Genomic DNA, 23,202 nt, shown 5'->3' with positions numbered 1-23,202 from the left:
GTGCGAGGGAGGATTGTTTCTCCTCACCTCCCTTACTGGCTTATGATGAAAATGGCTCACTAGACTGTGACCCTTGCCTCTAGAGAGAGAAGGGCTATGTGGAGGGTCACAGTGAGCCTCTGGAGTTAGCAAAATCTGTCAGGAAACGCAGGACCCACGGAGTCAAGGACAGAACTTTGTCACAGTAGTTAATTTTTGTAATAAATATTTTATTGAGGGGAAAAAAAGAATGGCCCAAACCAAAGCCCTGGATATCACAAGGCCAAACTTTCAGTGAATTTGAATCTGAACTCAGTGCTCTAGGCCCAAATCTAAAAAAGGGACAGATAACAAGAGAAAGGTATGTGCCCCCTGGAATTAGTTCCACACTCCATCCCTCTCCATGGGTAAAAATCACAAATTTAGAGGCCCAGAACAGGGCATATGCATACTTAAATTCCATGTAATCGCCCAAAACAAGGCTTAAATCGGACACAGGGTTTATACTGGCCCTCTACAGGAGTGAATTTCATCCCATAAGGAGGAGAATACAGCTAATCACTAAGCCTGGAATATGCTTGACAACACTACGCAGTGAATAAAATCAACAGTAGCTATACTTTCAGAGAAGAAAGAGAGGAGAACAGAAGAAGCACCTGATATCAAGGGAAGAGTAAGAAGGTAACACAGTGGTCCATGCACTTTACAAAGTTTCAAGAAGGACTGTGTTTATCCTCATGAAACTGGGTTAATTATTTCTCTAATCTTAAGAGTTTTTGTAATTGTTTCAAAGCCTGAATTTTCCAGCTGTGTTATGGTTTTTTCGATTGCCCAGAAGGTTGATTATTCATAAATATGTTTATCAAGAGGAATGGCCAAAAGGGAATTCCCAGCCAGATGGTCTAAGAGTTTCCCAGAAGCAGGGCAATATTTGCTAGTAACCATGTGGTATTCTCTAATATGGCGTCTATGAAAATTGCAAAGCAAAAAATGATTTTTACCCCACACAAAAGGATTAATCGAATTTCACGACGTACTTAATGGCTCTTGAAGATCAATGTGAATTTCTTCAAGTGGTGGTTTTATTTCATTGCTTTTAATTTTATGAAACCAACGCAATTATGGTTGCTCAAGGGTGAAATAACAGTAAAATAACCTGAACCTACACTGATAAAAGACAGTTACCTTTTCCGGTGTTCTTTGAGATGAGTTGCTCATGTCCATTCCATATTAGGTGTAGGTGCTCACCACATGCACCGGTGCCAGAAGTTTTTCCCTTAGCAGTATCCGTAGGGAACTGGCTCTGGAGTGGCGCCCGTATGGTGTAGTATAAGGAGCGCCGCTGGCTCCCCACACCCTCAGTTCCTTCTTGCCAGAAACTCCGACAGTGGGGAAGGAGGGTGGGTCGTGGAATGGACATGAGCAACACATCTCAAAGAACCCCAGTTACGGAAAAGGTAACTGTCTTTTCTTTGAGTGCTTGCTCATGTCCATTCCATATTAGGTGACCCCAAAGCAGTACCCCTGGAGGTGGGTAGGAGCTAATGGACGTGTAGATTACAACACAGCTTTGCCAAACCCAGTATCATCCTGGCCTGCTGAGTGATGGCATAACGAGCCATGAACGTATGGACAGAGGACCACGTTACAGCTCTATAGATGTCCTGGATAGGGATGTGCGCCAGGAAGGCTGCCAAAGACGCCTGAACTTTCGTCAAGTGGGCTCTGACAATCAGCGGCGGCAGAACCCCCGCCAGGTCGTAACTGGTCCTTATGTATGAGGTGATCCAATTGGAAATCCTCTGCGCAGACACCGGAAGGCCTTTCATCCTGTCTGCAGTAGCGACGAAGAGCTGAGTTGATTTACGGAAAGGCTCAGTACGTTCAAAGTAAAAAGCCAAGGCCCTCCAGATGTCCAGGGCGTGAAGATGCCTTTCTTCACTAGTCCCGTGTGGTTTGGGACAGAACACAGGGAGGAAGATGTCCTGGTTCACATGGAAGGTAGACACCACCTTTGGCAGGAAGGCCAGGTGGGGCCGCAACTGAACCTTGTCTTTGTAGAAGACGGTTCTGAGGTCAAGGCTTTAATCTCAGAGACTTGTCTCACCAACGTCACCGCCACCAGGTGGGAAAGGGAGCAGAAGCCCAGCGGCTCAAAGGCCAAGCCGGTGAGCCTAGAGAGGACCAAGTTAAGATCCCACTGTGGGACAGGAGTCTGTACCTGCGGGAAGAGTCTCTCAAGCCCTCTCAAGCATCTGACCGTCATGTCATGAGAAAACACCGTCTGTCCTTGGATCGGCGGGTGAAAAGCGGAGGTGGCCGCGACATGCACTCTAATGGAAGGGAGTAGGTAGTCTAGACAGGACATCCTGTATGGAAGAACGTGAAGGAGAGACGCCATGTTCGGATGCCCAGCGGGAAAACCTCGTCCACTTGGCCAAGTAAGTCAGTCTGGTTGAGGGCTTCCTGCTTCCCAGGAGGACCTGTTGAATCTCTTCCTGTGGTCCTGTGACAACAGGTCCAGTTGGTTAGGGAGGGGCCACTGTCAGGTTCATGAGCATGCCGAACCAGTGCTGGTGAGGCCACGTCAGGGTGATCATGATACCTGCACCTTGTCTCTCTTGATCTTGGCCAGGACCCTGCTGATGAGTGGAATCGGAGGGAACGCGTACATCAGGCTCCCTGACCGTGACAGGAGGAAGACTTTGGACAGGGAGCCCTTGTCCAGACCTTGCTGAGAACAAAACCAGTGGCATTTCCTGTTCTGTCTGGTCCACTTGGAGAGTTCCCCACCTTTGGAAGATCATGCAGGCTACCTCTGGATGGAGCGACCACTCGTGTGAGAGGAGAAGTCCCTGCTGAGCTGGTCCGCCAGCATATTCTTGACTCCGGGAAGGTGACAAGCTTCCACGTGGATTTCGTGGCTGATGCAGAAGTCCCATAGACGGAGCGGCTCCTGACAGAGAGCCAACAAGCACACTCCCCCTTGCCTGTTGATGTAGAACATCGAGGCTGTGTTGTCCGTCAGGACTCGTATCACCTTGCCTGACAGGTGGGGCAGGAAGACTCCGCGCGCCAGCCAGACCACTCTGAGTTATTTGACATTTATGTGCAACTTCACCTCCTCCAGGGACCACATCCCTTGTGTCTGGAGGTCGCCGAGATGCGCCCCCCCCCCCAGCCAAGGCCAGAGGCGTCCGACACCAACTCAATGGAATGTGGAGGGTTTTCGAACGGAACCCCTTCCAGGACTGTCCTGTGGTCAGTCCATCATCACAGCGAGGTAAGTATTATCTGGGGAATGGTAACTATCTTTTCCGGGGGTCCCAGGCCTTGGAATAGACTGTCCCCAGCTATTGCTGCATGGGCCATATCCAGAGCCTAGCGTGGCAGACAAGGTAAGTTCACTCTGCCATGTGACCCAGCAGGCGCAGACAGATGCTGGCTGTTGTCAGAGGGAACGCAGAGACTTCCGCAATGAGGTTCGTCAATGTTTGGGACCTTTCCAGCGGCAGGAACACTTTAGCGCAGGTCGAGTCGAGAACCGCTCCGATGAACTATATCCTCTGCACCGGCACTAACATTGACTTTTTGTCATTTACCAGGTGGCCCAGGGAGCAGCACCTGGCCTGCAGCACCATGACATCCCTTTGGACTTGAGACCTGGAGCTGCCCTTGACTAGCCAGTCGTCGAGATATGGGTAGATCTGGATACCCCGGCACCTGAGGTAACCAGCTACCATCGACATGCACTTGGTAAACACTCTCGGTGCTGTCACCAGGCCGAACGGGAGGACCGCACACTGGTAGTAAACCGGAGGAAACATCTGTGTCCTTGAAAGATCGCTATGTGGAAGTAGGTGTCCTTCAAATTGAGGGTGGCATATCAGTCTCCTGGATCCATGGAGGGGATAACCGAAGCCAGGGAGCCCATGTGGAACTTTAGCTTCTTTAGGTACTTGAGATCTCGCAGGTCCAGGATGGGCCATAGACCGCCCTTGTCCTTTGGGATTAAAAAGTACTGGGAATAGAACTCCTTGTTCCTGTACTTGAGAGGAACTTCTTCCACTGCACCCAGCTGTAGTAACCCCTTTACCTCCTGCATGAGGAGACTCTCCTGAGAGGGGTCCCTGAAGAGGGATGGGGAAGGCAGGTGGGAAGGGGGGGGTTATAAAGGAACTGGAGGGTATAACCCTGCTCCACTGTGCTGAGGACCCAAAAGTCCGAGGTTATAGCCGTCCAGGCAGGGAGGAAAAGGGAAAGGCAGTTGTAGAACACTGGGACAGATGGATGCGGGGAATAGTCTGGTAGGTCACCCTTGGGCGCACCCTCAAAATGACCGTTTGGCCCCTTTACTTGGTACGGGTCAAGCCTGACCGGGCAGAGGGTGGAGGCGGGTGGCTTGGACAGCGCTTGTAGCCCATGGCTCATTTGTGGGGCTGGTACTGCCGAGTCTGGCTCTCCTGGCCCTGAGACTGCTGCAGTTTGAACCGCTTATGTTGGGGCTGGGATGTAGAGTCCCAGGGTTTTCAGGGTGGTGCAGGAGTCCTTGAGGCCAGGCAACTTGCTGTCCATTTGCTCCGCAAATAGGGCTCAGCCATCGAAGGGCAACTCCCGCATTGACTGCTGGGCCTCGGAGGACAACCCAGAGAGGAGCAGCAGGAGGCTTGCCATATGGAGCTATCAGAAGCCATGGTGTGGTCAGCAGCATCAGCAGTGTCTGATGCCACCTGGAGGGCTGCCCTGGCTGCAGTCATGCCTTCATCAAGGATCGCTCAGAACTCATTCTTAGAAGCCTTGGGAAGTGACCCTTTGAATTTGGCCATGTCTTCGCACATATTAAAGTCATATCAGCCAAGGAGAGCTTGGTGATTGGCCACTCTCAGCTGAAGGCTGGAAGACAAATAAAATTTATGTCAAAAAAGATTCAGACTCCTCGAGTCTTTTTATTTTTGGACATGGCCTCGGGTTGTCCTTACCTCTCCTTGTGGTTAACTTCCTCGACCATAAGGGAATTGGGGAGTATAAGTACTCATGCCCCTTGGTTGGCACAAAGTACTTGCGCTCGGCCCTCTTAGAGATGGGGGCCAGGGAAGAGGGGGTCTGACACAAGGCATTAGTGATCTTGGAAACCCCTTCACGAAGGGGTAGAGCCACCCTGGCAGGAGCACCCACAGGCAGCCAAGCTCCCCGCCTCACCTCCTCCTCCCAGCGCGCCGCGTCTCCGCTCCTCCCTCCCTCCCAGCGCTTGCTGCCGCCGAACACTGTAGCAAGCTCTGGGAGGGAAGGGGGAGGAGCAGGAACTTGGCGCACTCAGAGGAGGAGGCGGGGAAGAGGTGGGACTGGTGCGGGGATTTGGGGAAGGAGTTGAATAGGGGCAGGGAGGGGGCAGAGTTGGGGCGGGGACTTGGGGAGGGGGTTGGAGGGGGGGGGGGGCAGGGGTGGAGTCAGGGCAGGACCGGGGGCAGAAGGAGGTCAAGAACCCACTGGCGCCAGAAATCGGCACCTATGTCCTGAGGAACTGCGTGAGGGGGCCCCATGATAGCCTCCTCTGGCGACAACTAGGACAATGACAATGCCACGGGAACCTCCACTTCCATTGGTGGTCCAGCAGCTTGCTCCCCGGGGTATTGCTGGAGCCAGTGTGGGCGGCACCGAGAGCGTCAGGATCTCCTGAGCTGTTTGCAATGATCGCAGGGCTTAAAGCCTGGTGACCGTGGCATGTCCCGTCCCCCAGCTGAGTCCCATTTGGGACTAATGAATTTGAGAACTACTACTAAGGGTAACAAATACACTACTAACTATATATAGGTTTTCAAAGTTCGCAAGAACAGAGAACAAAACAATGCTAGCCGAAGCAGCAGACATTCTAGCACCATCACTGGCGGCAAGAAGGAACTGAGGGTCATGGGAGCCAGTGGTGCCCCTTATATCATGCTATGCATTATCACCCGTAAATGTAAACAAACTTGTTTCTCTTAATGATGGGCTGCACAAGAAGTAGGACTGAGTGGACTTGCAGGCTCTAAAGTTTTACATTGTATTATTTTTTACATACAAAAGTAAAGTTAAGGTCAACTTTCATGAAAAAGAGATTGCAGTACAGTACTTGTATTAAGTGAATTGAAAAATGCTATTTATTTTATTTTTACAGTGCAAATATTTATAATAAAAATAAATATAAAGTGAGCACTGTACGTTTTGTATTCTGGGTTGTAATTAAAATCAATATATTTGAAAATGTAGAAAAACATCCAAAATATTTAGTACATTTCAATTGGTATTCTATTGTTTAATGGTGCGATTAAAACTGCAATTTATCGCAATTCATTTTTTTTGAGTTAATCGTGTGAGTTAACTGCGCTTAATCAACAGACCTAGTTTATGTCCGTTACCAATCTTGGCCATATTACTGAATGCATCTCACCTGTGGAAACTATACAAAATCTGAGATCTAGTGGAGAGATACCAGGAGGGAAGAAAAGGAAATGCACAAATCTCAGTGTAAAGTTAAATTACAAAAGAATCTGAGAAGAAAATATTTGCACCTATTGGAAGACAGTATTTCAGCAGGAAAATAAAACATTTGAGAAGTCAATATTGCATAGTCTGAGTAAAAATAAGGTCCTTAGTAAAGGTTGGTTTGCCAATGAAAAATACACAGGCTGCTGTAATATGTGGATTTCTTTTTTAATTTGCTTCCATTCAAAACAAATCATTACAGAAGTGCCCCTACAGAAGTGATCTCTTAACACAGTTTATTTAACATCTTTGTTTTAAAAAAAATTCATTCCATACGATGGGGTTTTGTTTTGTCAATGGGAAAAGCTATTTCCGTAACAAGTGAAGAAAGGGAATACTCCCTACTGCAAGAGAAAACTCACAACTGATATTCCTGCTGTATGCACTTGATTGACTTTACAAGACATTACCTGGTTTTAATACGCTAATTACACCACATCCCTCACTTGCTCTGGGACTGAGCCAGGCACCTTGAAATTTAATACAGCATATGGAAATCACGAAGAACACCCTTCAGCCACAATGAAAATAACCCTTTAACTGTGGAGTGCTTGCAACCAGGCCCGCGGTTCCAATGAGAACAATCTAAAGGCTAGGATTTAGCCTTTTTAAAATATAATTATTAAAAAAAAAAGTATGGTTCACAGAATCATCTTTATCTTGGAAAAAAGAAAATGTGTATAATCATAATACTAAATCATTTGTACCGGCACAGCATCTTTCATCTGAGCAACTCACAATGATTCACAAACACCAATTGACGTCTTGGAACCCCCCGTTGAGATGGGTAAGAGAAATATAAAGATCAATTCACCATCACTGAAATACCACTTCCAGAGTCAAATGCAGCGGGTGGGTTTTTTCTTTTATTAAACAATGCAACGGTCCACAGTACCTACTACACCACAGTTCAACATATAAAGGCCAGGTTGTCAAAAGTGTGGATTCTTGGTAAATGAAAAATTTTAGTAACCACTGCTATCATGTTTTCAATAATGTTTTTTTTATAATATAATTTGATTTTTTCTTTAAAAAAATCACAAGAAAAAGAGAAAAAACAGGCCCTTTTCTAACCCTTTGAAATGAAAACACCTTCAAAATTTTGAAATATTTAATTAAAATTTGTTTTTCTTTTTTTGACCAGCTTTACTAATTATTTAGGGTTAAATATGATGTATTACCATTGGTCCAGTTCTGATCTCACTCACTCTGGTATGCAATCTGTGGGGTCCCACCAGTGTCAGTGAGATCAGAATCAGTCCCTAATGTCTACCCATTAATTAATATTTTCCACTTTCCTTAAAAATACGTGCACCAACCTTTCAAGCCATCAGTCTTTGTCTTTGCTGCCTGGGCACAGCTTTGCTCATACAAAGTAAACAATTATCTGCACATCTCCTGAGGTTCCCAATTACAGATGCGGTACTCCTCTGCTCAGTCACTCTATCAATTTAATGTCGTCCCCTCGGGGTACAGTGATAATTATACGACCTGCAAAATCTTGCAATTGGCCAAGTATGTTTCATCGTATTACATGTACCTCGAACAGCCCCAGCTGCAGCTCCAATTGCATGTCATGCTCCTTGAGGGTGGCTTCTGCTTCTTGTGAATGTTTCTGGAGCAGAGAGGCTGGTTTCTTCAGGGCTTAGTGCATTTGTTCTCAGGCATTAAGGAGTCCTGGCTCACCTGAACTATTGCTCGGCTGGAGGCCATTCAAAGCCCTCTGGAGATGGTGTGGTCATGCCCCTGGAATTCTGACTGTAATGTAACTTTCAATTGCAAGTGCAGAAAGTGGACATTAAAGGAAGGCAAATGGAAATTTTCTTCACATCTTGCCCTAAACCTTGGGAGCTACACAGGACACATATTTGTTCAGAGCCTCGTCTATATTTGAAAAGTCATCCTGTGCTGGCCCAGGTGGGGAAACGGGGGCTGGAATGTATGCTGCTGTTTTCCTTTAAAAAGAGGCAGAGAGTGCCTCTGCATAGCAGAAAGTTCAACAGCACATGTGCTGGGATGCGGACCATGCCCCAAGATGGCTGACCATGACATATAATCTTTTGATCTGTAAATGGCGCATGTTTGCTCTGAAGACACTTGAAAAGAATAAATATGGAACCTGAGATGGTATTTCCTGCAGTCACTTTTCTGACTACGGGCTAGTTCTTACCTAGTGTAAGCCCAAGTCAGATGTTGGCACATCACTGCAATTTATAGGAAAAACCTGAAGCAAATAAATCAAATACTTGTTGGACTTTAGTCTTCGCAAGTTTCAATTACATTAGATTAAGCCCTGTTTTATGTGAGTGTTTCTTCCTTTTACAATGCACATTTTAGGGATTAGATCTGTATATTCCTAAACAGTGTTTATTGGAAAGACAGAATGACATATTGCACTCTGCAGTCTATTTAAAAAACATGTGTGGAAACTGTGGATGGGAAGAGATGCATAGTTTTGCTGCATATGTTTTCTGTCCCAGAGTATATCCTCTCTGCTACAGGTCTGATGAAGGACAGTAAGCAAACAACTCCCCAAAGGCAAGCAACTCCTAGTTAGTGCATGTATAGGTGCAGTGTTTAGCCATCCTCTAATGAACTGTGGCTTTTCATAGAGATGGAATGATACACAAGGCCAGACTGGTTTAGTTTTGTTTTTTTCTATTGCCATTAGAAGGCGGGTTGAGTCCCAATAGCAGCTGTTGATATAAGTTATTCATAAAAAATGGCCATAGAGGGTCCCGTGAAAGTTGGACTGGTGTGGTTCTTTTGTGCAGGGCATGAGGAGCACAGCCCAGCTTTGTCAGCTTGTGAGGGAAGTGCAGGAGTGAGCCAAGGATCCTCTGGCCCCTAACCCTACAGTGGGAAGCATGTATGGGAGCAGAGGGTTGCTTCTTGCTTTCTCCCATGCTACCACTTGTGTATGGGAGGCGCTCTCTGAAAAAATCCAGAAGGCCACTACATTGTCCTCCTTTAAATCTCTCCTTAAAACGCCCCATGCCTGGATGCACAACACTCAACAGTGGTTAAGTCAAGGGGCAGCTGGTGTGACCGCTGCTTATCACACAAATCGTGAACTGTCTCTTTGTTGCCTGGTGCTCCCTCCTGTTTGTTGAATCAAACCTGTTGCCTTTTGTTTTATACGGTAAACTCTTTCGGACAGGACCATCTTCTTGGTATAACGTGTTCAGTCCCTAGCACTTGACTGGGGCCTCTAGGAACTACCACAGAGAAATACATTAATAACGTCAACAATTATACCCACAATGTCAACCTGAGAGTTAGGATTGCTCCCCACTGCTCCCTTATGCACATGCTCAGCCCAGCTACTCAAGCCAAGCACTGGCCTGAGGCTTTGGCACTTAGTGCCTAGTACAAATGCCAGTACTAGTACAGTGCCTAGTTCTACCTGCCTCGGCGGATTAGGGAACTTGATGGGGCCAGCGGCGAGGGAGGGAGATAGTGAGGAGGGGTGCTGATTGGCCAGCATTCCCCAGCTCCCAGAATTTAACCTGGAACGGCAGCCATGTGGAGCATCTTTTCGCTCTATGGGCGATAGGCAAGATGTGCACCTCCCCGGTTAATGTTTAATAAAAGTTGTGGGCTGCCATTAAAATCCATCCATGTGTCTGTCCTCATCTCGCCGCTGAGTCCGCACCAAAGAAACCTTATCCCCTACTTCACAATGTATAATTCATACTCATCCATTATTTGGTGGCTGGTGAGCAGGTGCAGGGTAGAGACGCTAACCCAATACCCTCATTACCACGCTACAGTTTTGTTTCCCAGAGCAAGGTGGTGTCTGTGGGTAAGTGAGTTTGAAAGGGGCAGCTGAACTGTGTCTGGTTGCAGAGAGCTCAACGCATCACAAAGCAGAAATCCAGGCATGTGTTAAAACAAAAGAAAAAGAAAGAAAAAATAAAACTACTGAGAAAATAGGAGCTCTAACATGCCAGTGCCTGTCTCAAGCTGCAAGAAGAGCTGAACTTTTCAACGGGGCTGGGATTCTTCTAAATTGAGGGGTGAATTATTCCTATGAGAATACTCGAAGTCAGGCCTTTTGCTGTTTGTCACATTTGTAAAACATCAGACTCAAAGGTATTTTAAGCTTCACTGTCTCCTGAGTAGGATGTTCCTTCCCTGTCTAGTGACGCTGACTCATTCTAACGTTCATTAATATACTGGGGGTTTTTTTTACTATATTGTGTTCTTAATCATATTGTATTCTAAATTTTGTGCAGTGCCTTGTATCTACAGCTTCACACCTCAGAGTTTCTTGCTGAGCTGATTTCATGGAATTATTATTATATAAATCTTATTCTGTAGCAAATTTTAAATTCATTCTCTTCTTCCCCTTTTTATATTCCTTAGCTGTGTTCTCTATTAACAGATATTCATTCCAAAGGCCTCTGGTGTGTTATGTTTGTAATGCATACTGTAGCAGAAGCAGGAAGTAACAATACTTTGATGCAACCAATTTATCCATTTAAAGCCAAATCCTACAGTCCTCACTCAAACAAAATTCCACTGAATTAATTGTTTTTTTGCCTGAGTAAAGACTGAAAATCTTTAGTGGATTTCTACTGAACCTGTCATTGGAATAACACATTACACCAGAAACTCATGTGCTACAAGGCCAATCAAAAGAATCAGTAGGCATCTGCTGGTCATTTGAAAACAACACGCAAGCAGTGAGATTTCACAGAATGGAACATAACGATCAGTGTTGCAGGCCTCCTGCCATAACAGAAAATCATGTAGAAGAATAAGGGGAAGCCATGCCTCTAGCAATTCTAAATGATCATTTACAGCTAACTGATTTAAACCTCCCTACATTCTTTGCCATCAGAATGGCAAATTGATTTATATGGTCTCGCAAAATAAGAGGGACCAGTGAAAGTATTCAACATATTCATAAATGCTCTGGAAAAGGGGGTGAACAGTGTGGTGGCAGAGTTTGCAGATGATACAAAATTACTCAAGATAGGTAAGTCCAGAATGGACTGCAAAGAATTACAAAGGGATCTCATAAAACTGGGTGACTCTGCTTCAAAATGGCAGATGAAATTCAGTGTTGATATGCGCAAAGTAATGCACATTGGAAAAAATAATCCCAACTGTACATACAAAACGATGGGGTCTAAATGAGCTGTTACCATTGAAGAAAGAGATCCTGGAGTCATTGTAGATAGTTCTCTGAAAACATTTCCTCAATGTGCAGCAGCAATCAAAAAAAGATACTGGATTATTAGGAACCACCAGGAAAGTAATAGATAATAAGATAGAAAATATCATAATGCCACTATATAAATCCATGGTACGCCCACACCTTGGATTCTGCACGTAGTTCTGGTCACCCCATCCAAAAAAATATATATTCGATGGAAAAGGTTCAGTTATGGGCAACAAAAATGAGGGGTACTGAACAGCTTCTATATAAGAAGAAATTAAAAAGACTGGGACTTATCAGCTAAGAAGAGAGACGACTAAGCAGGGATATAATAGTTTATAAAATCATGAATGTTGTGGAGAAAGTGAATAAGGAAGTGTTATTTACCGTATCACATAATACAAGCACCAGGGGTTACCCAATGAAATTAATAGACAGCAGGGTAAAAACTAACATAACGATGTACTTCTTCACACAATGCACAGTCAACCTGTGAAACTCATTGCCAGGGGATGCTGTGAAGGCCAAAAGTATAACTGGGTTCAAAGAGGAATTAGATAAGTTCATGGAGGATAGGTCCATCAATAGCTATTAGCCCAGGTGGCCAGGAATGCAACCCCATGCTCTGGGTGTCCTAAACCTCTGATTGATAGAAGCTGGGACTGGACGATGGGATGGATCACTCGATAATTACCCTGTTCTGTGCATTCCCTCTGAAGCATCTGGCACTGGCCACTGTTGGAAAACCGGATACTGGGCTAGATGGATGATTGGTCTGACCCAGTATGGCCGTTCTTATGTAAGGTATCACTAGGGTGGTCAATCCCTGTATTAAAGTTATTGAAAGCTCCAAGGAAAACACAGAGTACCACAGGGGCTGGCATTAGTGATTCAGTAGATGACGTTTGTTCCTCTCAGTCAGTACTGAACCAATGTCCTAACATGATATTAGGCAGCCATATGTTGATGGAAATGGCATCTTTGAGATACATTGTAAAAATGACATCTGGATAACTTGTGGCTATTAAAGATTCCATGGCACTGTTCTCAAGAGTAGGATGCTAACCGAGATCCTAGCTACATTTTATTTTAGGTCATTTTCACTTCTCTCTCTTGGTACTTCTCTGCCTTTCCCCCTCCACTAATCACTGTATCATCTAAATACCTACATAAGCTCCCAAAGCAATTGTAACTGGGCAGGGTGTATCCTTTACTTCCTGACTTAAATTGTTGCACGTTATTTGCTGTGCACTGAAAAACAAACAGTGGCTGTGCTTCTCCCCTGTGGTGGCTGCATTTCAATGTAGAATGACTTGAACCCTGTGTACAGTTTGTACATCAGATTATTAGGTTTATAAAGATATTTGTGATCATTCAGGATGAGAGGTAATAGAAATATGATGTTATTATAAACTGAAACAGAGAAAAATTCTCTGCTGATATAAATGGCCATAGCTCCATTGACTTAAATGGAGTTTCATCCATTTATACCAGTAGAGAATATGGTCATGATGTACAAATGCAGCATATTGGCCAATTCCTATTATTTTGATTAAAACAGTGAGTTTTATAGAGAGAAGGAAGGCATCAGATTCACCCTCTGGCATCACATTTACTGTATTTTTATAACTAGTTGTCTAATTAAGCTGTATCATTGTTCCAGAAGTTAAAAAAAATCCCGCCAGTAATGTCTGCATTTGGAGCCTGACATTACTGCCTCTTTGAGCTAAAACATACCAAATATCAATCATAATGGGATTGTGATGGAAAGTGACCTATCACTTCTCTGTACTGCATAAACTATCTTTTAATCTCACATTAGTAATTCAGTCAAGAATAATTTTTTTTAAAAATCAGACTTTAAAAGACAAATATAAATTCTTCTTTGATAGTGTTCAGTTGTAATAATTAGTTTCCATGAAATTATTCTTCTGAGGGATGGTTGCAATTAGGCCCTGAGGGCTGATTGTAATTAGTTTTGTTATTCTTATGGGTATTTTTAAAAGCAAGTAATCACTTCCTCCAAATTTTGAACGTTCCCTGGCACCCAGCATAGATGAATAAAACAAGCAAAGGAAAGGAATCAGAACAGGAGATGTGGAAATTCAAGGTCACCTTCAAGATCACCTGTTATCAAAGTTCTCTTTTTCCCCCTTATGATAGATACCTTGCAGAGCAGGTGGTATCCTGTGAACCACAGGGGCAGTTTCCTTCTGCCATATACTACTACTCTGTATCCTACTGGAGCTACCATTCATGCTAACAGAAATACCACATAGACATAAGACAGTAGAAGGTCTTCCATTGCTTGGAAGAACTCAAATTGTGCTTCATTAGCCATGCACAAACTCCAGTGAGAAATTCCCAACATTGAGAGAGGCATTTAATTCACATATAGGAGAAGGGGCATTTATTTCCATTCCTCTTCCTTCTGTTTCTTACAGAGAGTTAGCCCTGCTGCCTACAACTTCAAATGGAACAACAGAGGTCCCAATAGAGGTGCCTTCTCTCCACTGCATTTCCTTCAATGGATAGGTCTGACATTGAGGAGCTGGAGATAATTAAATCTAGTAGTTGTATCTTCTTGCAGGATGACTGGAAAAATATTCTATGGTGTCTGCCTAAGGGAGGGAAATAGCGTGCTCTCTGCATTAGAAATATTTAAAACCTTAAACTTCTCTAAGGAAAGATTTCAGGAAGACACAAATATGAGTTTTCTGCCCTGTCCCTAAGCTTCTGCTTTCTCCTTCCATATCAGGGAGGGACAAGACAGGTAAGTACTGTTATATCCACTCTGTGTTCCAGAAGCTATGTATCCCATACTGACCTGGGTGGAATGAAGCAGATGACTTAACATACCTTTTTCACTTCTAATTTCTATAGATATACATTGCCTCCAAAGTGCTTCCCAAACCTGAGCAGTGGGAAAGACCTGAACCAAGAAAAGTTGGCCAAAGTACAGTTCAAAACTATTATTTTGTAAAAATGCAACTTGGACGCAGACATGGTCAAGTGCTTAGAACTTGAAACCTTTCTCAGGAGTCCTGATTCTGCTACTGACTTCTGTAGGATACAGGGCAAGTTGCTTAACTTCACTAGGCTTCAATTTCCCTTTGTGTTAAAAGGAGATAAAAATACTTCCTTGGTAAGGCACTCTGAGGTTCTCTAGTAAAAGTCACCATACAGGTGGCTAGGTATTATTATTTTCTGAACATGATCACATTTACTTTACAACAATGATTTCCCTATCAAATTACCTCAGTTTACAAATTAAAACATTTTTCTTACAACTAACAGAGCAGGCTCCCCTGCTAACAGAAAATCAAGCTGTGCTCTTTCTGCTTTGTATATCATCAGCCACAAAGATTTATGAATCAGAATGTAGTGACTAACTTTGCAGCAATGATGCGTGAGGCAGAACGGAATGCACCTTGCTCCACTTAGTGGATGGCATAAAAAATGAGTAAAGTTGGCAGCTGTGACTGAGGCCTGGTCTACACTACGGGTTTAGGTCGACTTTAGCAGCGTTAAACCGAATTAAGCCTGGACACGTCCACACAACGAGGCCCTTTCTTTCGACTTAAAGGGCCCTTTAAACCGGTTTCTTTACACCACCTCCGACGAGGGGATTAGCGATAAAACCGGCCTTTGCGGGTCGGAATTGGGGTAGTGTGGACGGAATTCGATGTTATTGGCCTCCGGGAGCTATCCCACAGTGCTTCATTGTGACCGCTCTGGACAGCGCTCTCAACTCAGATGCACTGACCAGGTAGACAGGAAAAGACCCGCGAAGGTTTGAATTTCATTTCCTGTTTGCCCAGCGTGGAGAGCACAGGTGACCACGCAGAGCTCATCAGCACAGGTAACCGTCATGGAGTCCTCCCAGGATCGCAAAAGAGCTCCAGCATGGACCGAACGGGAGGTACGAGATCTGCTCGCCATATGGGGAGATGAAGCAGTGATAGCTGAACTCCGTAGCAGTAAAAGAAATGGAAAAGTATTAGAAAAGATCTCCAAGGCCATGAAGGACCGAGGCCATAACAGGGACACACAGCAGTGCCGCGTGAAAATTAAGGAGCTAAGGCAAGCCTACCACAAAGCCAGAGAAGCAAACGGAAGGTCCGGGGCAGAGCCGCAAACTTGCCGCTACTACGCGGAGCTGCATGCGATCCTAGGGGGTGCAGCCACCACTACCCCAACCGTGTGCTATGACTCTCTCACTGGAGAAACACACAGGGAAGACGGTTCGGGGAACGAGGAAGATGACGATGGAGGTACTGTAGGTAGCTCACAGCAGCAAGGAAGCGGAGAAACCGGTTTCCCCAACAGCCAGGATATGTTTGTGACACTGGACCTGGAACCAGTAACCCCCGAACTCACCCAAGACCCTCAGGGCACACAGGAGACCTCTGGTGAGTGTAACTTTGTAAATATTTGTAAACATTACAAAAAAAAAGCAAGCAAGTCTGTTAACGTGTATGGGGATGGAGCGGAAATCCTCCAGGGACATCTCCAGAAAGCTCTCCTGGTTGAAATGGGGTGATTTTATTAAGGGGGACATTCAGAGGTGCCCGTTCCTGCTATTCGGACCAGAAATGTTCCCCGCTGTTAACCACGCGGTGGGGGGGAGGGGTGAAGTGATCATCCCAGAGAATCGTGTGTGTGTGTGTGTGGGGGGTGGTTTACTTGTGTTTGTGCCGCATGTTAACCGGGAAACCGCAGCCCCCTCCTTTTACATTGAAACCCCATTTTAAATGGACAACCCAATTCATCCTTGAGATGGGAAATGCGCTGCTGTTTGCAACCTTTCCCGCATGTTAAGAAGGTTAAATAAGCCAAAACACTGTGGCCTACGATGGCTGCCTGCAAGCCGAAATATGCGACCTTGTAATGAAAGAGTGTACCCATTGTTCCCTAAAATGTGTCTTTTTTAACCACCTCTCCCTTCTCCTCCACCAGCTGCAAATGTTTCTCCTTCGCAGAGGCTCGTGAACATTAGAAAGAGAAAACGTAAGACGAGGGACGAGATGTTCACGGAGCTGCAGATGTCCTCCCACGCTGATAGAGCACAGCAGAATGCGTGGAGGCAGTCAATGTCGGAGATGAGAAAAGCCCAACATGAACGAGAGGAAAGGTGGCGGGCTGAAGACGATAGGTGGCGTCAGCTTGCAGACAGACGGCAAGAGGCAATGGTCCGTCTGCTGGAGCATCAAAGTGATATGCTCGAGCGTATGGTTGAGTTGCAGGAAAGGCAGCAGGAGCAGAGACCGCCGCTACAGCCCCTGTGTAACCAACAGCCCTCCTCCCCAAGTTCCATAGCCTCGTCACCCAGACGCCCAAGAACACGGTGGGGGGGCCTCCGTCCACCCAGTCACTCCACCCCAGATGATCGCCCAAGCATCAGAAGGCTGGGCTTCAATAAGAGTTAAAGTTTTAAAATGCAGTGTGTCCTTTTCCATCCCTCCTCCCCCACCCATCCCTGCTACCTTGGCAATTATCCCCCTACCTCTGTAAGGAACTAATAAAGAATGCATGAATGTGAAAAAAACAATGACTTTATTGCCTCTGCAAGCGGGAGGGGAGGGGAGGGTGGGGTGGGGTGGTTGGTTTACAGGGAAGTAGAGTGAACCGGGTCGGGGGGGGGGGTTGGAGGGTTCATCAAGGAGAAACAAACAGAAGTTTCACACAGTAGCCTGGCCAGTCACAAAACTCGTTTTCAAAGCTTCTCTGATGCGCACCGCGCCCTGCTGTGCTCCTCTAACCACCCTGGTGTCTGGCTGCGCGTAATCAGCGGCCAGGCGAGTTGCCTCAACCTCCCACCCCGCCATAAATGTCTCCCCCTTACTCTCACAGATATTGTGGAGCGCACAGCAAGCAGCAATAACAATGGGGATATTCTTTTCGCTGAGGTCTGAGCGAGTCAGTAAGCTGCGCCAGCGCGCTTTTAAACGTCCAAATGCACATTCCACCACCATTCGGCACTTGCTCAGCCTGTAGTTGAACAGGTCCTGACTCCTGTCCAGGCTGCCTGTGTATGGCTTCATGAGCCATGGCATTAAGGGGTAGGCTGGGTCCCCAAGGATCACGATAGGCATTTCAACATCCCCAATGGTCACTTTCTGGTCCGGGAAGAAAGTCCCTTCCTCCAGCTTTCGAAACAGAGCAGAGTTCCTGAAGACGCGAGCATCATGTACCTTTCCCGGCCATCCCACGTTGATGTTGGTGAAACGTCCCTTGTGATCCACCAGGGCTTGCAGCAGCATTGAAAAGTACCCCTTGCGGTTTATGTAGTCGGTGGCTTGGTGCTCCGGTGACAAGATAGGGATATGGGTTCCGTCTATGGCCCCGCCACAGTTTGGGAATCCCATTTCAGCAAAACCATCCACTATTGACTGCACGTTGCCCAGAGTCACTACCCTTGCTATCACCAGGTCTTTCATTGCCCTGGCAAATTGGATCACAGCAGCCCCCACAGTAGATTTGCCCACTCCAAATTGATTCCCGACTGACCGGTAGCTGTCTGGCGTTGCAAGCTTCCACAGGGCTATTGCCACTCGCTTCTCAACTGTGAGGGCTGCTCTCATCTTGGTATCCTGGCGTTTCAGGGCAGGGGAAAGCAAGTCACAAAGTTCCATGAAAGTGCCCTTACGCATGCGAAAGTTTCGCAGCCACTGGGAATCGTCCCATACCTGCAGCACGATGCGGTCCCACCAGTCTGTGCTTGTTTCCCGGGCCCAGAATCGGCGTTCCACGGTATCAACCTGCCCCAGTAACACCATGATTTCCACATTGCTGGGGCCTGTGCCTTGTGAGAGGTCTATGGCCATGTCAATTTCCTCATCACTCTCGTCGCTGCGCTGCAATCGCCTCCTCGCCTGGTCCGGGTTTCGCCTTGGCATGTTCTGGCTCTGCATGTACTCCAGGACAATGCGCGTGGTGTTCATAGTGCTCATAATTGCCGCGGTGATCTGAGCGGGCTCCATGATCCCAGTGCTAGCTATGGTGCCTGGTCAGAAAAAAGGCGCGAAAGTAGTATCTGATGGACCAGGAGAAGGAGGGCGGGAGGGAGGGAGGGCCGAGTGACGACATGGCGTACAGGTACAGGAACAGGGAGAAACACAAACAACTGTCACACAGAATGGTCCCCCCAAAGATTAAACTGGAAACCCTGGGCTTAGCAGGCCGTTGATTTCACGGAGGAAGGGGAAGCAAATGAACACAGAACAAATCTATTTTTTACATCTTAAGGTGGCAGCCGACGCTGCAGCATGAGTGACAGCCATACCAGTATGACGATGATGGGTACCAATCATAATATGCCATCATCTGCCAAAAGGCAAGGGGCTGCTGCTGTGTAGCAATGCAGCCCCACGTCTGCCAGCCCCACGTCCGCCAGCACCCAGCATCGCCCTCGGCCTCTTCTGGGTGCTTAGCAGACAATATTGGGCAATTGGCAGAAAATAGTATATTTTCTCATGCTACACCGTCTATCACTCATGCTACACCGTCTACCGCCAAAAGGCAGTTAGCAGCTGCTGCTGTGTAGCAATGCAGTCCCACGTCTGCCGGCACCCAGAGGACATATGGTGACGGTGAGCTCAGCTGAGCTGAGCGGGCTCCATGCTTGCCGTGGTATGTTGTCTGCACAGGTAACCCAGGTAAAAAGGCGCGAATCTATTGTCTGCCGTTGCTGTGACGAGGGGGGAGGGGCCTGACGACATGTACCCAGAACCGCCCGCGACACTGTTTTGCATCATCCGGGCATTGGGATCTCAACCCAGAATTCAAAGAAAAGGCGCGAACCGCTTCTCGGCTCGAGCTGTGGCGCAAACGTAGTATCTGACGGCCTAGGGGAAGGAGGGAGGGGGGCCGAGTGACGACATGGCGTACAGGCACAGGGAATTAAAATAAAGAACGGTGGCTGTGCATCAGGGAGAGACACAAACAACTGTCACAGACTGGTCCCCCCCAAAGATTAAACTGAAAACCCTGGGCTTAGCAGGCCGTTGATTTGACGGAGGGAGGGGGAAGCAAATGAATACAGAGAAAATCTATTTTTTACATCTTAAGACGACGGTGCAGCGTGACTGATAGCCCTCGGCATCTTTCTGGGTGCTTGGCAGCAAATACGGGGCGGTGTATGACGATGGTCTTCAGGCCTATTGTACGAGCTGCTGCTCAGGGAAGACTCTGCTAACGTGCGATGACCCGACTTGTAATAGGCCGGCTAACAGTCATAATACACCATTTACTGCCAAAAGGCAAGCCCCACGGCTGCCAGCACCCAGATCGCCGATGAAGGCTACCAGTCTACTGCACCGTCTACCGCCAAAAGGCAGTTAGCAGCTGCTGCTGTGTAGCAATGCAGTCCCACGTCTGCCGGCACCCAGAGGACATATGGTGACGGTGAGCTCAGCTGTGCTGAGCGGGCTCCATGTTGTCTGCACAGGTAACCCAGGTAACCCAGATAAAAAGGCGCGAATCTATTGTCTGCCGTTGCTGTGACGGGGGAGGGAGGGGCCTGACGACATGTACCCAGAACCGCCCGCGACACTGTTTTGCATCATCCGGGCATTGGGATCTCAACCCAGAATTCCAAGGGGCGGCAGAGACTGCGGGAACTGTGGGATAGCTGTGGGATAGCTACCCATAGTGCAATGCTCCGGAAGTCGACGCTAGCCTCGTACTGTGGACGCGGTCTGCCGACTAGAGCACCTAGAGCATTTTATTGTGTGGACATACACAATCGGCTGTATACAACCGATTTCAATAAAACCGGCTTCTATAAATTCGAACTAATTTCGTAGTGTAGACATACCCTCAGAGATATTCAGTAACAAGCTGACGTCTTTTTCTCATAGCTAAGGTTTAAAACAAATCATCTCCACTGGTTCTGCCTCAACCATAAGGTAATGCGTACCAAGACACAACAACAGAATGTCAACATCAACCTACCTTTGAAGCCCATGACTGACCTGTGGATGATGTGTCTGCTCTGGAGATAGTCCAGTGCTAATGCCAGCTCACAGATGAAGAGTTTCACAGTGCCTTCTTGAAATCGAACATTTTGCTGTAGATGATAACGCAGATCTCCTCCAAGAAGTAGATCCACCACCATGAACATGTCCTCCTCATCTTGGAATGAGTACCTGAGAGAGTAGAAACACCATGCTACAGCCAAGTCTTGACTCAGGAGAGGTAATGTTCAAAGAAAAAGGCATCAAAAGTGCTGCCCTCAACAGCCACATCTGACCAAAATTATTAGTGCTACATCCTGATATGGGGTTTTGTCACTCCCACTCATATGTTTGGACTATACTACGTTTTACAGACACATGTGGTATGTGTGTACTGCAATTAGACACCCGTGGCTGACCCGTGCCAGCTGACTCAGGCTCTCAGGGCTCAGGCTGCAGGGCTGTTTCACTGCAGTGTCGACTTCTGGGCTCAGGCTGGAGCCCAGGGTCTAGAATCCTGTGAGGTGCAAGGGTCCCAGAGCCCGGAAGTCTACACTGCAATGAAACAGACCAGCAGCCCGAACCCGAGTCAGCTGGTACCGGCCAACCGTGGGTGTCTAATTGCAGGGTAGACATAGCCTATGGGCCCAATCCAGAATGGTGCTGAGCACCTCTTGCAATCCTGCTGAGCTGAGGGCATTCAGTACACATGAGACTGGGTCCCTCATTTTTCAAATTAGATCAATGTCTGTGTTTGATACTGTATGTAAGTTCATAGTATTAACACTAATCAGATTTGGGACAAATGTACTGATTACTGATGAAGACTTTGACTCTCTATATACCTATCTAAATATCTCTCTACATCTTTACACATCTTTATATATGTATTTTTGAAAAAAGAATTGGTTCACAGCTGTCATTATTTCTAAATAAGAAAGTAATACTCAGGGTCAACAATCCAGTGGTTATGAGCAACCGTAAAATAACAAAACAGCCTCGTGCTGGTGAATTCACAAATGTCGGAAGGGAGGTAAGATCAGCAAAGAAGCAGATTTTGTTTTCAAGCTTTCAAAGAGTTATTTTAGGGAAGAAGGGAAAACTATTTTTAACAAATCGAAAAGAGACCTTGACAATACTGTCATTTTTCAAAGTGTGTTCTTTAATTTCAATAAGTCACAAGACATACCGGTATGTGTAATTATGGCTGAATTACACACACTTCTATTTACATTTTTGTGGCAATTTCATGACTGGATTGATCTGGGCACATCTGTTTGGTTATCCAATTAACTACGCCCACTGAGAGCGGTTCATACTGTGCAGGTGCCCCTGAGTAAATACTGGCACAAGAATACAGAGAGTCCCACATCATCGTGCTGTGTACATACCTGAAAAACATAGACTAGCTACAGATGCTATCAAAGGTGATAGTCTAAAAGGCAACAACAAGCCAATTTTTTTCTTAAACAGAAAGGGGCCATCTAATTTTATTAGGAAAAGGAGATGTCTGACCCTAGGAATGAAAGCCATCCCTGTTCTAATACTGACTTCCCCTGTAACCTTGAACAAGTCACCTACATCAGCTGCCTGATTTCCCCATCCTTTAAATTACTACCTACTTCATAGTGGTGTTGTGAGGACAGTTAATACATCCCTACCTCGAAATAACATTGTCAACGGGAGCCAAAAAATCTTACCGCGTTATAGGTGAAACCGTGTTATACTGAACTTGCTTTGATCCACCGGAGTGTGTAGTCGTGTTACCCCCTCCCCCCCCGCCCCGGAGCACTGCTTTGCCGTGTTATATCCAAATTCGTGTTATATTGGGTGGCATTATATTGAGGTAGCAGTGTAGTTATAAAGTGCAGAGTAAAGTTGTGTCTGAAAAGTATTAAAAGGCCATTTTTCTAGATGAAAAGGTATTTCAAACATTTAGGTAGAAGGATATTTTTTTTACATAGTAAAAAGTAGGTATTTCATTTGGGTAAAGTTCTGTCTCTTTTAAAAGCAGTGGGAGTGAACAGTAATTGTTCTGCTTAGGATCAGGTCATGAGCCTATTGTTCTGACAGGAAGGAAATAAAGCTCAAATGCAAAAATTCTGCATGTTTGACATAGTTAAATGCTTTGGGTAGTTTCAGGGTTATTTTCTCCAGTAGTGCCTTAGGGGCTCAGGAAATGAACATTTTTCTTAACAATTTGTGCTTTTCCATTTAGCAAACAAGGATTCCCTGTTTTTAACATGTCCCTTCCCATTTGCCTCTAAACTCTCCATCCCACCTCAGCCTCAGTTGTGCTTCCAAACCATGGAATTTGACATCAGCTTGGCCTTATTTGTGTACTCTATTTAGTTTGTGCAACAGCATCAACGCTGAAGTCAGCAGAACTGTTGTACTGCCCTTGTTAATGAACTGCGGCTCATCAGATAACTATAGGAGTATAAATGCACAACACGGTGATTTTATATAGCTCCACCATCAACATCAACCTTTCCTTGAAAATCTCAGTCTCTTAATTCCTAACAGGCCCCATGTTAGCCAGGAACAGCAATTGCAGAGGAAATCCTGCTCAGTCAT

At 46.1% G+C, this 23,202-nt stretch overlaps 1 protein-coding gene across 4 annotated transcripts in view; it reads right to left on the bottom strand.

Moving 5' to 3' along the window:
- Positions 1-23,202, bottom strand: part of STK32A (serine/threonine kinase 32A) — a 137,107-nt gene that overhangs the window by 42,909 nt on the left and 70,996 nt on the right. For all 4 annotated transcript variants that reach the window (XM_034779486.1, XM_034779482.1, XM_034779483.1 and 1 more), the window contains one exon: positions 20,644-20,817. In XM_034779486.1, coding sequence (XP_034635377.1) covers positions 20,644-20,817 — 174 coding nt within the window. The remainder of the gene's footprint in view (positions 1-20,643; positions 20,818-23,202) is intronic.

This window comes from Trachemys scripta, chromosome 8, assembly GCF_013100865.1.
Source record: "Trachemys scripta elegans isolate TJP31775 chromosome 8, CAS_Tse_1.0, whole genome shotgun sequence".
In the NCBI taxonomy this organism is placed as follows: Eukaryota; Metazoa; Chordata; order Testudines; family Emydidae; genus Trachemys; species Trachemys scripta.
Note: the sequence above shows the minus strand (reverse complement) of the source record. Positions and strands in the feature narration are given on the sequence as shown.